The 16,806-nt window shown below is 38.6% G+C and overlaps 1 protein-coding gene across 1 annotated transcript in view; it reads right to left on the bottom strand.

Annotated features, from left to right (window-relative positions):
• LOC127131988 (uncharacterized) overlaps positions 1-15,874 on the bottom strand; it is a 96,500-nt gene extending 80,626 nt beyond the window's left edge. Inside the window, exon 1 of the mRNA XM_051060858.1 lies at positions 15,505-15,874. Within this exon, the coding sequence (XP_050916815.1) occupies positions 15,505-15,874 (370 nt within the window). The remainder of the gene's footprint in view (positions 1-15,504) is intronic.
• Between the last annotated feature and the right edge of the window lie 932 nt (positions 15,875-16,806).

The raw sequence follows: 16,806 nt of genomic DNA, 5'->3' as shown, positions 1-16,806 counted from the left end.
TTCTGCCATACTAGTCATCAATGTCATGAACTGATCCATCCTTTCACGCATATCAGCCAGCTCTTTCTGTACTTGGTCCATCGCTAGTCGTGGACGGTTTTCCTTTGTCGGGTATCTGTGAACTCGCTTGGGACCAATAACTGCCTGATACAGGGAACAAACATTAGACACTGCGGTGACACCTGCAAAACAGACAAGGGTTAATATGCATGGTATGCGATGCACTGCTTGTTCAGTTTTAAGGCACCCCCGTTTTGAAAGGGAATACCCTGCAAATGAATAAGCATGAGATGTTGGATGCAAATATGCAGATGATGTTATGCAATGCAAAGGCATGTCAATCAGAATTGATGGACCCGCTTGAACATCTGTCAGGTTGCACTGTCTGGAGAGAAATTAAGAGCACACCAAACAAAGGTCATGGGATGGACATGTTATCCTTAATATCAACCACCCATTTTGGTGGATTATGGTTTACACCTTATCAACACCCGAGTTTCATTGATATTAAGGATACCTGATCGGATTAACCATGAATCAAGGGTTTGTTGCAAGTCACGAGCATGGAGTTTAGGTTAAGAACCACCCAAAAGGAGTGTACTAAGGTTTAAACCTGCCAAACATGTTCTACAAAAGGTTCCCATAGTCATAATCCCATCTTTCAGATATTATCAGAGGAACGACTACTCGTATTCCAACAATATTCTCAAGAGAGACTCTTATGAGTGTAGTATCGCGTAACAATCGTATCAAATCTCACACTTGAACGACTTTCGCACTACGTCCTACGAATAGGCCAAGATGGGTTTGGTAAACTAAGGTCCTCGGCTTCTTAGGTCTATATTGGAACAAGTAATGTCTAACCACAACTTACTTATGTGACATTATTGATCTCAACATGACCTCCACCAAGTGGATGGGCTTACAAGTCAACTCGCTAAGGAATACTCCACACAAGTTGACAGGACTATGCCATTCTCCTATCCTAAGTGCACTCGAGTTCGGGTATAGAACTCATCTCACAAAGATCACCAAGCAGCCATAGCCAACAGAAACATCAATGATATATACACAATGCAATAAGGTAAAGCAGGTAAATAAATAACTGCACAAAAGCATGAACACCCAATAAACAAACAAACTACAAAAGCTAGGAGGGGCTCTCTTAGGGAAGATGGACCAGCAAAAGGTCAACTTCTTTTTCCCCAGCAGAGTCGCCAGCTGTCGCAACCTGAAAAATACAGTGCGAAAAAAAACAACCGGCGAAAGAAAAAGACAGAAGAGTCGCCACCGTGCGTTATTCATCCCAAAGGAGGGAAAGGAAACGCTCGAAGTAAACCTGAAAAAGGAAAGGACAAGACGGGGTCTCGCAACCAAATCTTGGGTTCGGGAGTCGGTTATGCGAAGGGAAGGTATTAGCACCCCTACGCATCCGTAGTACTCTACGGGATCCACTTTTGTAGTTCTTGTCTAAAGGGTGTGGGTTTATCTTGTGCTGTTTGCCAAAAAAAAAGGGTTAAATGAAAATGACTCGCGCGGATGTCGCATCCACTGCATACGTATCTAATCTGAATATGAGAATCAGAGTCTTCGTAGCTCGGCTGACCTATGGGTTGGGGGATGTGTGCTCGCTAAGACATCGCGTCTTATGCCTACGTATCTCATCTGGCCTGAGAATCAGAGCAAAACGTAGTTCGGCTAACTACGGGGTTATGGATTGGGTTTTGGGCGAACAACGTTACTACGCAATCTACCGGATGCTCGACCTCTAGAGACTTACTCGCTTGTAGTAGAAGGAGTTAACGTGTTGCTTTGGGTTTTAGGGTTTGGGATGCTCAAGGGCAAAAAGGGCAGTCCTTGATGAAGGAACCGCGCTACCTGCAGGGATATGAATACAAAACACAAAACATGTATCTCAAAGTAAAATGCCACCAAGGGGCTCAAACGTTGCCTCCTATCGAGGTCTTCCAGCTAGGAAAGCAGTAAAATGCGGGAAAAATGTAAAAGTACCACGCGGATAAAGATCCGAAGTAACAGCAATTAGAGGAATGGGAAACCCTGAGATCCTTCCAAGCTAATGCCATCAAAGAAAAGTGAGTCAGTACAGGTAATCGGAATGAACCTCCAGGGGTTATCCCACAAATAAAGTGGGAAACCACGCAAGTTATCCCTGCAAAAGTCATGTGAGCCCTCACAAAAATTCAACAAAAGGGTTAGTGAAACACCATAAGCATTTTTTTCATGATCAACAGTATGGTTTCAAAAAACTCAAACCCTGTGGCATACATTTCAGAAATTAAACGGTTAAACATTCAAGGCATTGTTTATACATTCATATACATATTAAACCCATGGGCAAAGGTAATGGGAATAATGGCAAACCTGATTGGAGAGCTTGATTGAAATTGAGTTGCACCCGTGAGGTTTACAAAACAATCTTCAGGGTTTATGTGAGGCAGAGGTGATTCTGTGTAGTTGAGCTCCCTTCGGGGTTTGGAGGCTGCTCTGAACTCCGTTAGGTCTTCTCTCACTATCTTTTTCCTCAGGGTTTTGTTCCAAGGAAACCTCAGAGTATTTTGCTTCTCTTCCTTCTTCTCCTCTTCTGTGTTGTTTTTTCTCAAGTGAAGCCTTGGTATTTATAGACTGAATTTCATGGTTTTGTGGGCTCAAATGAGAGAGACCCAAGTCCAAAAAATTTTATTATATTTTATTTATTTAATTAATTAATTAATTAATTAATTAAAATTTATTTTTATTATTATTATTATTTTTTTATTATTTTTTTTTGGTAAAAAATTATTATTATTATTATTTTTTTTTTTTCGTTTTTTTTTTTTTTTTTTTTTTTTTTTTTTTTTTTCGGATCTAATTCTGATTGACATGATGAAATGCTAAATGAATGCATGAATGAGGAGGGCAAATTTTGGGGTGTTACATCACTCACACGTTATAATCTCAGCCATGCATTCTTTTGACTTTTTTTAATTCAGCGTGTTTTGCATTGGACTTGTGACTACGGTACGCGCGCGCCTCAACACCCTTGGATGTTGCCACGTCAATTAATGAAGTGGATCCAACGCTTCCTGATTTTTCATATTTTCTAATTTCTGTTTTATTTTTCTTTTATTCCATTTATTTTCAAAAATTCACAACTATTTTATTTGGAATCACAAAAATATGAGACCAATTGCAAAAAATTTCTTTTAAAATCTAGTTTCATAATCTGATTTTTAATTATTTTTGTGATTCCATTTAATATTTTTTGTGAATTATTTTGTTTTTAATAGTTTTTAATTCATTTTAATTACTTTTTGTTATCCAAAAATTCCAAAAATATTTTCTTAACACATATGGATGATGATATGTCTATGAAAAATATTCTCATCAATTTCTTAATTGATTTGAGATTTATTTGAGATTTTAATTCATTTGTGTTATTTTTCTTGATTTTTAATTGTTTTAAAATAGTTTTTGTTTTCAAAAAATTGTTGAGAAAATTTGTCAAACCTTGTTTGACCATGTTAGACTTATGATATAATTGGACCTATTCAATTTGATTTGAATTGAATTTGAAGTTTGACCTCAATTTTGTTCATTTTATTTTATGCTTTATTTTAATTCCAAAAATACCAAAAAAATATGTTTGACCTTGTTGACTTCTAATCTTGATTTCTCTTCTGTTTTACATTGGTTGATGTTGATTTTGATACACATTGGACCATTGTGTTTTGATTATGTCATTTGATTTCTCCTTTTTATTCATTTCATTTCTTCTTCATCTTCTTCTTTTTATTTTGACCAATGAGTTAATGATTTGTGGTTGGTCTTGACATATGAGCGGCTTAACCTTCTTTGATCAAAATCAAACTCAACTTGATCAAAGATCAAGTGAGTTGCTTTGTGTCCAAGATAGGTTGCTTATTGGTCAAGCAAAAAACTTAAAATCCATACAATGTCTTTCTTCTTTTCTTTTGGCATGGAAAGTTGTAGGAGCTTGGCTTACTAGTCATGATCTCTAACTTGTGTTTATTTGTCTATTTTTTTATTGAACAACCTCAGATAGGTGTGACTACTACATTAGTCCACTTACAATTGCTTAACATAGCGCTAAATTGTCTTATGACACACTAACATTAACCACTAATTACTAACTTTAATTCAAGCATTTAGTTTTTGCAATTTACTTTAATGCAATTTATTTTCTTGCTCATTTATTCATATTGCCTTTTTCCTTTGCTCACTTGAGCTCATATTTTATGTTTATGCCATTTGCTTTTTGCTCACTTGAGCTCATTATTGTGAATAAATATATTGTTGCTTTGTGTTTGTTTTGTCTTTGATTGTTTGAACCTATGCAAAAAGGAGAAAGGACTTAGAATTAGGACCTTACCTATGCTTAAAGGAGTTCAAGAGCAACTAGGCCTCATGCCTTTAGAATGCTAAACTTGTTGAAGAACAACTAGGCCTCATGCCTTTAGAATGCTTAATCTTGAAGTTGACTTGAAAGGACCCTAATCTAAATTCATTCTTTGTCCATTACTCTTATTGCATTGTGAACTTTTTGATTGTTTGTTCTTGTATGGTAGGGATTCCAAACTTGAGATAGTAAGAAGGACCATTGTCATGAATAACCAAATTGAGAGATGACAAGCCAAATGGAGATCCTAGGAGCTTGAATATAATATTTGTTGTGATTGCTTGTTGCTTGCTAAGTCCAAAGTAAAGGAGCATCTTGAATCATCTTTATGATCTCAAGAAAGGAACTCCAAGGGTTTTATCTCTTCTCTCATCTTTGCTTTTTTAGGACTAGCCCTTCTCTTCTTCTCCTCACCCTAACCCAAGCCAAACTAATTTTGTGCAAACATTAACATTGTGTTCAAAATCAGAAACCTAGGCCATATGCCTTTGACTTTTCAAACTCTTTTCACTAATACTCATTATGAATTGAACTTTAAGTCAACTTTGACTTCATTTTGTGAATACTTCTAATTTGTAAATATAACTCACTTCAAGTTGTTTTTGTGGTTCCAATGGCCACCTTTGTTAAAACCTTTTTCATAAACATTAGTCATTAGGTTTGAGTTATCATAGTGGTTGATGTAAACCTCACCTTATCCTTAGTGATTGGACTATAAGTCTTCCATACTCCTTATAGGATGGATCCTTCACTAGTATGTTGAAGCTCTCCTCACATGGTGGATTGTTGGTTTAGGTTGAGTTTTCTCCCTTTGATAACAAAAGACCTTAAGGATTTTGACCAAATCAATTCGCCAATCTTTTTGAGATTTTTACCCCGAACTACGAGGTTTTGATCCTACCTTTGTGATGGTGCGTAGGCAATGGGTTTATCCATTCAAACAACAAAATTGTAAATAATATATATATTCTTTTCTCATCTCCCCAATCTTGTTTGCACAAATATTTTAACAAATACCAACCTACAATACACATTTGCAAAAAGGGCTCCCTTAGAGTACTAAGGATGTTTTGGGTGCTTAAAACCTTCCCATTGCATAATCAACCCCCTTACCCATATCTCTGACATTTTTATTAGTTTTTGATTTGATAAAATTTCTTACTTGGTTTTTGTTCGCTTTCTAACCTTTCCTTTGGATAAATATAAGTGTTGTGGCGAATTGAATTGTATGCTTACTTTTGATAGAGTCAATAAATCTAAAGGTAACGAATACCCCGCTACAGAAAAGTGGCGACTCTGCTGGGGATGAGTTGCTTCCTAGTGGGTTTAGCCTACATTTTGCTTTTGTTGTATTATATGCTTATATTATTTTGTGACATATTTTTGTGCAAAATATGGGATGACTGTATTATTTGTAATGTATGAATTGCTTGATATGTCAATTGCTTGTGTGCTTGGTGGTTTCTTGTGAGATGAGTTCTTTAACCGAACTCGAGTGCACTTATGATAGGAGAATGGCATAGTCTTGTTGACTTGTGTGGAGTGATTCCTTAGCAAGTTGACTTGCAAGTCCACTCACTTGGTGGAGGTCTTGTTGGGATCAATAATGTCACACGAGTAGTCGTGGTTAGGCATTACTCTTTCCAACATAAACCTTAGAAGCCAAGGACCTTAGATTAACTAGCCCATCTTGGCCTATTTTAGGATGTAGTGCGAAGGTCGTTCAAGTGTAAGATTTGATTCGATTGTTACGCGATACTACACTCATAAGAGTCTCTCTTGAGAATATTTTTGGAATACGAGTAGTCATTTTATCCGATAATATCCGAAAGATGAGATGATGACTATGGGAACCTCTTTTTAGAACATGATTGTCAGGTTTAACCATAGTACACTCCCTTTGGGTGGTTCTTAACCGAGACTCCATGCTCGTGACTTGCAACAAACCCTTGATTCGCGGTTGATCTGTTCTCGTATATCTTCAATATCAATGGAACTTAGGTGTTGATAAGGTGTAAACCATAATCCACCAAAATGGATGATTGATATTGAGGATGACTTGATCGATCCCGTGACCTTTGTGTGGCGTGACTTGCTTGATCCTTGAGTGTGATTGTTGCATCCATGCATTCATGCATTCATTTGCATCCATATCATCAACAATGAGAAAATTTTCAAGGAACTTAAGAGGTCTATTTATAAATTTTCAGACATGGATAAGCCAAGAAGGAATACGAAGAAGTACAGTTTCAGACAACCCGACTTGAAAGAGTTAAGGAGTTTGACTTCTTATGTATTAGATCCCTTGGAGTTCAAAGCTCCCCATGGGAAGCTTCTGTCTATTCTTGCTACTCAGGTGTGTAAGACCCCAATTTTGTCCCTAAGATCCCTCATGGCATCATATCATAACATTGCATTGCCTCAAGGATCATTGGACACCTTGCTTCCTTCCCTGTGGGTGGGATCTTTCTTGAGAGTGGTTCTTGATCACAAAGAATTGCTTGCATTTGTATATCATTGCTTTTCTTTTAATCACTAACCAAAATGTACAAAAATATGTCATTAACCTTTGTTACTTGCAGCTTAAGCAGTCAACAAGTCAAGGCAATTCAAGTGAATCCTTTGTGCAAGAAATGAGGTTTCCAGTGTGATATGGATCATGTGATCATTATTTAGAGCTTATGTGAGCTAGAGGTCCATTGTGAAGCAAATTCCCCAGGTGGTTGAGGCCCAAGTTCATCAGAACATTTTCAGGTCATCTAAAGGCCTATGCCAGTCAACTGAAAGTCAACTGTGGGTTTTGAATTGAGAAATTGAGTTTCTTCATCCCGTTCATGTTCCAACAATGCTTGTTCATCATGTAAAACATCAACATTGAAGAATTTGAAGTCAAAGCAAAAGTTTCCAAAAATGGAAAGTGACCTATAATTTCAAGTTTCCAAAGATGGCAAGTTTTGGTCCAACTTCAACTCAACTTTCTAACATCAACGAAGCTTCAAATGAACTTTTGTCCAACAAGAAAGTTGAAGATCTCTCTCTCCCATTTCCAAAAAGTCCAAGATCATGAGCATCTGATGAATGGATGAGGAGATATGATCCAATCATTGCCAAGTGTGCATGGAACTTCAAAAGGCCATAACTTTTGATTCATAACTCCAAATTGAGTGGCTCTTCTTGCATTTTTCTTCTCATGACATGAACTTTCCAAATCACCCATCACATTGCATAAAATATTATCACATGATCATTTGCTCCTTCATGCCCATTTTGGAGGGAAATTTGAAAATTTAAAAATGGTGCATTACATGAATTAATTTCCATTGCCATTGTGTTAAGAAAATGATTTTGAGTGAATTTAACCATGCATTGGGTACTGTTCACGTATGCATGCTCCATACACCACCAATTTTCAATTTTTTGCCATACACCTTATTTTTGCTAATCACCATTAACCAAGCTTAATTAAGTGTTTCAGTAGGATTAGGACGTCATATAAATACATAATTCTAACAGAATTTCAGGGATTTTTCATCATTTCTAGATCTAAAATCAATTTCCCTCCATTTTTTATCTCAACCAAAACTCAAATTTTCTTCACATAGTCCTTCAATTTTCTTCCATATTTTTGTTCTATGGTATTGACTTAGTGTAGATCAAGCCTTGGATCATAAAATTTGGACCAGAATAGTGTTGTGCAAGTTCAAGAACACAAACATGAAAGTGGTGAATTGAGCTGGATCTAGGACATGCCAAGCCTCAATTACTACACAAAGCTTCAAGTTATCATCTCAGGAGTTGATTTGGATCATTTGAAGCCTTGGATCGTGCGTTTTCAGGAACTGCTCTTCAAGAGGTTCAGTTTTCGAATCTCATAATTCTTCAATCCATTAACATGTTTAAGTAGATCTTCTCTTGCTGATAATTCTGATCTAAGTTTCTAGAAAAATGGATGAGAAATGACTGAGATATGCTTGATTAAAGTTTTGTGCATCAAACTTATTTTGCTCGATTCTCATGACTGGTGATGAATTAGGTTTAGTTATTGATTGATCTATGATGTACATTGCATAAGCTTTCTGTTGATATAAAAATTTTGAAATTCTGGAAATATTTTTGAGCTAGCTACTGTTCATCCACCGTCTCAACGAAGGAGACGGTGGTTTCCACCGTGCGCCACCTCCTAGGGTTTGGCTCTGGTTCATGCATGAAGAACACCATTTGATCCGTGTTCCCTCCTTCGATTCCCATGGAGCGTGTTTCTGTTTTTTCATTTTAATTTCCAGGGATGAAACGACGTCGTTTCATGCAGCGCGTGTTACCAGCTTTGATTCCTGCCTGCGCCGTTTTTTCAAATTTCATTTCCATTTCTTCCTTTCCCTCCAATTTAATATGTGCATGATCATTTTTTACTTCATATTTTTCTCCACATTCCAAAATTCATATCAAATTGAAAAATGATCCAATTAATTCTAGGTTTTTTGCTACTTGTTCATATGAATGTCTAGAATTTTATGGTGTTGATTTTATGATTTTACCATTGCTAGAATTTGAATTATGACTGTTTGATTGAACATGTGTGCATTTGTGACATTGCTCCATTCTTTCTATTGTGAAATGCTCAATAATGCTCCAATTGCCATGAAATTTTGCATGATTGTTCCCAACATGTTGATGGATGTTTGAGGCTTGATTGTGCATTTTTCTCATTTTTCATTTCTGTTTTATGCACATGATGGTATGGTGTGACAATGTGTGTCACACAATTGGATGTCTTACTTGTGCATTTTCATATCCTTATCAAATGAGCTTCTCTGTTTATGATTTTTGGCATGATGATTGTACTTGATGTGATGTATGCACATAAAAGTTTCCAGAATTGTTTGATTCATTTCTGTTTTGATATGGAATTTTGATTCTTAATGTCCAAATGTGTGCTTTGAATTTGCCTTTGACTTCTCTTGCTCACTACATGATGTTGCTTGATGATTTTGACTTGGTCCTTTTTAGGACATGTTCTTGATTGAATAAATGTGATTCATGTTGAATTTTAGCTGCTGTTTTGACTTTGTGATTCACCTTTGACCCTAGGCTTTGCCCTAGGGATTTGGACTCACATTTTGAGCTTTGCATTTCAGGTTCAAAGCAATTAGCCACATTGGTTGATATGATCTCATCACTTGAGATACAAGTTATTTTGGTTGACTAACCTTGATGTTTTGTAGGTCTTTTGGATGGTGAATCAATTTAGTTTGCTTGCACCTTATGCCTTGCACCATTGTTGTCTGATGATTGGTTGTCTGACTGTTGTTGATTGCTTGATTTGTCTGAATATAAATATTGACTGTTTTAGCTTTTCTTACAGGTACTTTAGCCGCTTTAACTCATTATTTGAGTTTCTTTGCTTTGCTTGTGGTTGGCATACCACTTAGGTATTTTCCTTGATCTCCATGTAGTCTGGAAGACCTGCTGTTATTGGCAGGCACCTGTCTGAAGCCCTCCTTAAGAGGCCATGTTTTTGTCTGTTTATATTTGTGCCTTGTACCTCAAAGACCTCCTAAGTGAAGAGGCATTGGCAGATAAAAGGGATGTGCAATCCATCCCCTGCTATTCAGTTGTGTCTTTCATCTTGCTCACACCATGTGTTGATGCAATTTGAATAAACACCCCAAGATCATTGTATATAGAGTCAGTCATTGTGGAGTAGAGTTCCTCATTCTGGACTCCCACACTTTCATTGTTTCAAGCTCACCCTGGCCAGAGTTAAGAGCTATGAGGTCTAACCCTCATTTCCCATTTCATCTGCTCATCCTAACTCTCAATGTTAGAGGTTAAGAGCCCAAACACCCTTACATATCTGGCTTGTTTGTCGAGGTTGATATGACCCCTTGACTAAAGCCCAGCCTTGTATGAGCCTTTTGATTGTGTATAGAGTGTTCTAATTGATTGATTGTTTGCTTACCAGTGCATCCATCATGTTGCTTTTTGCATATTGTTTGCATTTTGCTTTTGCATTTGTTATTTGTTTTGTTGTGAGGATTCAGATGTAAGACCATTGATTGGCCATCTGTTTCCTGTGATCATTTTGTTGTGAGGAGTCAGACATAAGACCATTGATTGGCTATCTGTTTCCTATGATCATTTTGTGGAGATGGATATAAGACCATTGATTGACACTCCGTATCCTTTTCTATTTTACTTTGTGGAGTCAGATGTAAGACCATTGATTGGCTATTTGTTTCCTAGTTTACTTTGTGGAGTCAGATGTAAGACCATTGATTGGCTATCTGTTTCCTAGTTTACCTTGTGGAGTTAGGTGTAAGACCATTGATTGGCAACCTGTTTCCCTCTCTTTGTTCAGGAGTTAGATGTAAGACCATTGATTGGCTATCTGTTTCCTATTTTGCTTTGTGGAGTTGGACGTAAGACCATTTATTGGCAATCCATTTCCAGTTTTGTTGATCTCTTATGAGACCCTTGCTCATTTACTTTGCTTTTTGCTTTGTTTCCTATTCTAGAGGATGGTACTTACTTGGATCATCTACATATGATCTCAAGAAAGGAACTCCTAATGAAGTTTTACTCCTTATCCCCACCTTTTGTTCTTTAAACCTCCATTTGCATGTTAACCCAAACCAGAAACTTTGTGCAAACATTTTCATTTGTTTTCAAAACAAGAAACCTAGGCCTTAAGCCTTTGATTTTCAAATTTCATTTTCACAATACTTCTTCTGAATTGAATCTAATGTCAACTTTGACCATTTTTGTGAATACTCATAATTGGTAAATTTCACTCACTCAATTGTTTTTGTGGCCCTTGTCCACTTCTTGATAAGTTTTCATACATTAGCCGCAGATCTCAATTATCTTAGTGGTTGATGTGATTCTCACCTTTTGTCCTTAGTGATTGAATTGTAAGACTTCCTTGCTTATTATAGGGCATAATCCCTCACTAGCAAGTTGAAGCTGTTCTCACATGGTGGACTTGTGGTTGTATAGGTTGAGTTTTCTCCCGTGGATAATGAAAGACCTTAAGGCTTTTGTTTTAAAATCAATCCACTTATTGTTTTTGGAAATCTTTTAGACGAACTACGAGGTTTTGATCCTGTAAAGGTACGTAGGCAATGGATTCATCCATCCAAACACAAAAATAATAAAATTTGTATATTCTTCTCTCATCCTCCCAATCCATGTTTGCACAATAAATATTTTCATAAACAATCATCTGATACAGCAAGTTGTGAAAAGGGTTCCCTAGGAGTACCTAGGATGCATTGGGTGCCTAACACCTTCCCTTTGCATAATTACCCCCTTACCCAGATCTCTGTACCCTTTTTATTAGTTTTCTTTGTAAAACTTCTTAGGCTTTTGTTCGCTTTCTAGCCATTCCTTTGGATAAATAGAAGTGCAGTGGCGACTCTATCTTTGTATGCTTTGCTTTTGATTTAGTCAATAAATCATAAAGTGATGAATACACCGCTACAAGGTGGATGAAGGTCTGATGAGTGTGTTGGTGCAATTCTATGATCCTTTGTACCGTTGCTTCACTTTTCCGGATTTCCAACTTTTGCCTACGCTTGAGGAGTATGCCTATCTTGTGGGTATACCTATCTTAGATCAGTTGTCGTTCAGTGGCCTGGAGAGAGTTCCTTCTTCCCAAGAGATTGATGATCTGCTTCACATATATGTATATGATATTGGTGCTCGTATGACTACCAAAGGTGGAATTCAAGGTCTCCCATCTGATTTCCTCATTGCCCAAGCTACTTTGTTTGGGAAGGCCATGAGTGAGGACGCCTTTGAAGCCGCATTTGTACTTCTCATCTATGGGCTAGTGTTATTCCCCAACATCGACAATTTTGTGGATGTCAACACTATTAGGATTTTCTCTACTCTTAATCCCGTTCCGACTCTGTTGGGTGACACTTATTTCTCTTTGCATATGAGGAATGCAAAGGGTGGTGGTACCATTGTGTGATGTTTTCCTATGTTGTACAAGTGGTTTATTTCGCACTTGCCTCAGACGCTCTCCTTCAAAGAGAACAAGGGATGTATACGGTGGTCCACGAGGCTTATGTCTCTCACTAATGATGATATCTCTTGGTATAACCGTGTGTATGATGGTGTCCAGATTATTGATTCTTGTGGTGAATTCTTCAATGTGCCTCTTCTTGGTACGTGTGGTGGAATTAACTACAACCCTATTTTGGCTTGACGTCAACTTGGGTTCCCCTTAAAGGATAAACCTAACAACATTCTGTTGGAAGGTGTGTTCTTTCAAGAGGCTAAAAATCCCTAGAACTTGAAGGGCAGGATGGTCCACGCTTGGTGCAAGGTTCATAGGAAGGGAAGGAAAGAGCTTAGTCCGAAGAATTATATTGCTTTGGAACCCTACACCTCTTGGGTGAGGAAGAGAGCTTTTGAGTACCGCATGCCCTATGACTACCTAAGACCTACCCCTCTGGTTAGGGTTGGGCCTTCAAACCTCCCTAACCAAGGAGTAGAGGAGTTGAGAGATGAAGATCGTTCGCGTGCTTGGGTTCGTGAGCGAGAGGCGCTACTTCAGCAACTCAGAGATAAGGATGTTGTGATAGAATTTCTGGAGCATTAGGTTATTGATGAGCCTGATGATATGGTGACTTCTCTTCTTCCTCAGTCTTCCAAGTTTTGGAAGAGGAAGTATGATCGACTCGCCAAGGAGAAGGAAGATATGGAGGCAGCCTATGAGAGAGAGGTGAAGTGGCTTCGTGCAGCTTATCTTCTAGTCTCGAGAGCTTTAGACGATTGTTTCTAGGGCTCCATAGGATGTCTATCTTCCTTTCCTCTTGTATTGTATTTGGTTACCAAGATTGTACTTCTTCATTGGTGTAAAAAAATTTCCAAATATTATTGCTATATGAGTTCCATATATGTCTTAAAAGAATCAATATTTTCAAATGTTTACAAATAGATCTCTATAAAGTTCCTCTGATTAAAAATAAATCATATGCACAAGCATTGCATGCATCATGTGCATAAGCAGGTTTTGTTCAGCTTCTTGATCAGTGGTCTAACTCTTTGTTCTTCATTTATTTTGAAGACAAGCTGACACACCGGTATAACACCAGGGCAAATCTTCCAAAGATGATGGATCATCTTGAACAAGAGAACCGTGAACTGAAAGACGAAGTAGCTAGGCTGACTGCCATGATGGATTCAGTGTTGGCTGCTCAGAGCCAGTCTTCTCCAACTCCTACAACTCCTCCCGTGAGGACGGTTATTTCAGAGGTAGCTTCCTCAATTGTGCCTCAGGTGACACGTGTGGCCGTGTCAGGCCTCCTGTACCGGGGTTTTCTGATCTTTTGTGTGCCAGTCTCTCGCATTGTCGTGTTCTGAGTTCTCCGGTTCTTCTACCTGGATCTGTCGTACAAAAACACAGCTATCCCACGCATAAAATCAAGATAAACAAAGTAAAACATAACAAAGATTAAAAATGCATAAATACAATAACGGAAGTAAAACTAATCGAATTGTACCTTAAATGCTTGCATAGTGTATCAAATGTCTCTGTTTTGCGTCGGATCAGTAATGAAAACTTACTATAAATGGTGACTGATCACAACCCCAAACTTAGCTCATTGCTTGTCCCAAGTAATGTTATATTATCACTCCCTAGAATTCTTTATGCTTTCCACCACTGCTGAGATCATTCGCGAACGTCTTCCCTTTTCCTTCCACAAGTCCTACCCATCCTCGTAAGTCATCATTCACACTTCCACTTTAAAGCACCGTTTCACCTGTCAGCTTATTTCACATTCTCACCAATTCTCTTGGGGTTAACTGTTTACCCTAATAATTCAAAGTATGCAATATCACTCACAAGTTCGAATAGTCTCTCTTTTCCCATCACCTACACACAACACACACACTTTTTGAGGTCTTTCGGATTGTAACTTGGCTTGGGTTAGGGTGTTGATTAAAAAAAAAACAAGGGGCTTTTGGTTCAGAGTCGATGTTACATCCTGTGTTTGTTTCTTTTATTTCCTCGATTTTCTTTTCTTGAATTTTTATCGACTGCCCTTTTTCGTGCTTTTTCTTTTGAATCATCGATTATTTTATTTTTATTTTTCTTTCTTTTTCTCGATTCATCAAATTTTCTTTTTCTTTTGTTTTTGCACTTTCTAGGGCTTTGAGAGCTTTTGGGGTTTTTACCCCTAACTTAGCTTTTCAACACAGTTGGAATGTATTCTCATGACTCTGAACAGGGTGAGGAAGTGTTTTTGGCCAATGGTTACATTCAAGGGGTTTTAAACAAAAATGGATATAGGCTCAAAGGGGGTTACGAGGAATATAATGATTCGGGATGGCTAGAAAGGCTTGGGGTTAATGACAAACAACGTGCCTCAGTGTGTGTATCATGCAGTGACAGTCCCAAAGAGTCTACGCAAATTTAGAGTGATAAAGACAAACTTGAATGACGCTCATGATGATTAATGTGTTTGGCCTTTTCTGACTCACTTGGTTTTCAACAGTGTTACTTTTTGGGGAGATCCTTCACAACAAGCCATGGTGAGTGGTGTGATCTTTCATCCACTCTCAATTGTGATCATTACTTTTCGAACCTGTCAACACAGACTTGACACACACACTTGCAGCATAATGTACATTCAACAGACAAATTCAATCTAGAATACAAAATTAAAAAGCAAAGATAACTCAAAAACAAATTACCAATAAAAGACATAAAATCTCCCCCACACTTGAACTCAACATTGTCCACAATGTTTGTGAACAAGCGCAGAAGAGGGAACTCACAGGGTCCTACTAAGGAGGTGGGTGTGGGAAATGCAACATCAATTGTCGCATCATGCTGCTCATCTCATCCAGCATCGCTCCCTAACGGACTTGCTCGATGCCTTGCCTTTGTTGTTCGGTCCTCAAGTCACCTAGCTCGGTCTGTACCCAGCTCCATTGGTTAGTTGACCAAGATGAGGAACCCGCCGCCTGTTGGGTGGGTTCCTGAGGTTGTGGAACAAACTACTCAGGAGGTGCTTGAGGATATTCTTCTTATCTTTCCGTTCCTTCTTCCTGGTCATCTACAAAGTGCTCACCTGCATTAAAGTGGTCATCTTCGTGGCCTTCATCCGCATCGGGATCGACACTCACATATAACCAATTCGCACAGTCAGTGATAGCAACTCTGTCCGGATCCGGCTGAGCGATGATAAACCTTTTATGAATGAGGATGGAATAGTAGGTAGGGTCAACCGCAATCATACCTTGGGAAATCAGAGCAGACATGTCAATTTTTGTATTACCTGCAATTGGCGTGTCCTCAAGTAAAACAGCCTGATACCCGAAATGCAATGCAATTTGGGTGATCATACCTCCCACGGAAATGCCTCCGGAGTTTGCTCGGCCGACTCTCCCCAGGTAGTCTGCTGAAAAGGCAGCTACGTTGATGGTCTTGGTTTGAGCCATCGAGTACATGAAGAATAGCTCTCTCTGAGTAGTTACTCCAGTGTTGTCGCCTCTACCGAACAATGTGTAGGCTAAACCTTTTTGGGCGTACCTGAAACAGGGATTCTGGATGCCCGAGGCTTTCACACCTTTGGAGGAGTAATCCGTCCTCCCAGTTATGGCGATCCAGAAATCCATAAGAGAAAACCCGTCTAGGACCGCTCCGGGTCCGTTTAGCGGGAGTCGGAGTATTGCAGCTAACTCCTCAACAGACAACTCATGATAATTGTTAAACAACCAGAAACGTAAGGTGCAAAAATAATACCTGGTTGTGTTAACCCACCGCTTTTCCCGCTGGAACTCCAGAGTGCTGAGGAACTCGAGAGTAATGCGCTCGTAGGTCGGCGCCTCCAAACCCATAAACTTGAGCATGCCCAAGACATGGAACATTCAGTCTACCTCAATTTTCAGCCCTAGAGCGGTCAGAGTATTCTCACACATATACTTGGTCGACGTGAGCTTGCGCTTCCGCTGAATTTGGTAACGTCGCTCTTGCTCCGGGTTGTCAAACACAATATTGTGGGGATTAGGATTCCGGCTCGGGCGCTTTCGGGACTTCGCCATCTCTGCACGTTGTTGCTTTCCGGTAAGGATTCTATTCGAGGACATTTTGGACCTGCAAAAAATAGCAAAATTCCGAACTTTTGAGTTAGAAAAATCTAAAACCGTGGTTGCGACTGGGACGGAGAGGTGAGAAATATTTGTGAAGGGTGTTTGGGATATAGGTGAGTGGAACTTGGTTGCATGTAGGGTTTTGTATGGTGAGGTGAGTGACTTTTAATGGAGTTTGTGAGAGAGTGAGAGAAGAAGATGAAAAAGTATGAGAGAGAGTGATTATAAGTTTTGTAAAAATCTGATAATGATGAGTGATAAGGGAAAAAAGAGTGGTTAAA

The sequence above is a fragment of the Lathyrus oleraceus genome, chromosome 3 (genome assembly GCF_024323335.1).
Source record: "Lathyrus oleraceus cultivar Zhongwan6 chromosome 3, CAAS_Psat_ZW6_1.0, whole genome shotgun sequence".
Taxonomy (NCBI): Eukaryota; Viridiplantae; Streptophyta; class Magnoliopsida; order Fabales; family Fabaceae; genus Lathyrus; species Lathyrus oleraceus.
Note: the sequence above shows the minus strand (reverse complement) of the source record. Positions and strands in the feature narration are given on the sequence as shown.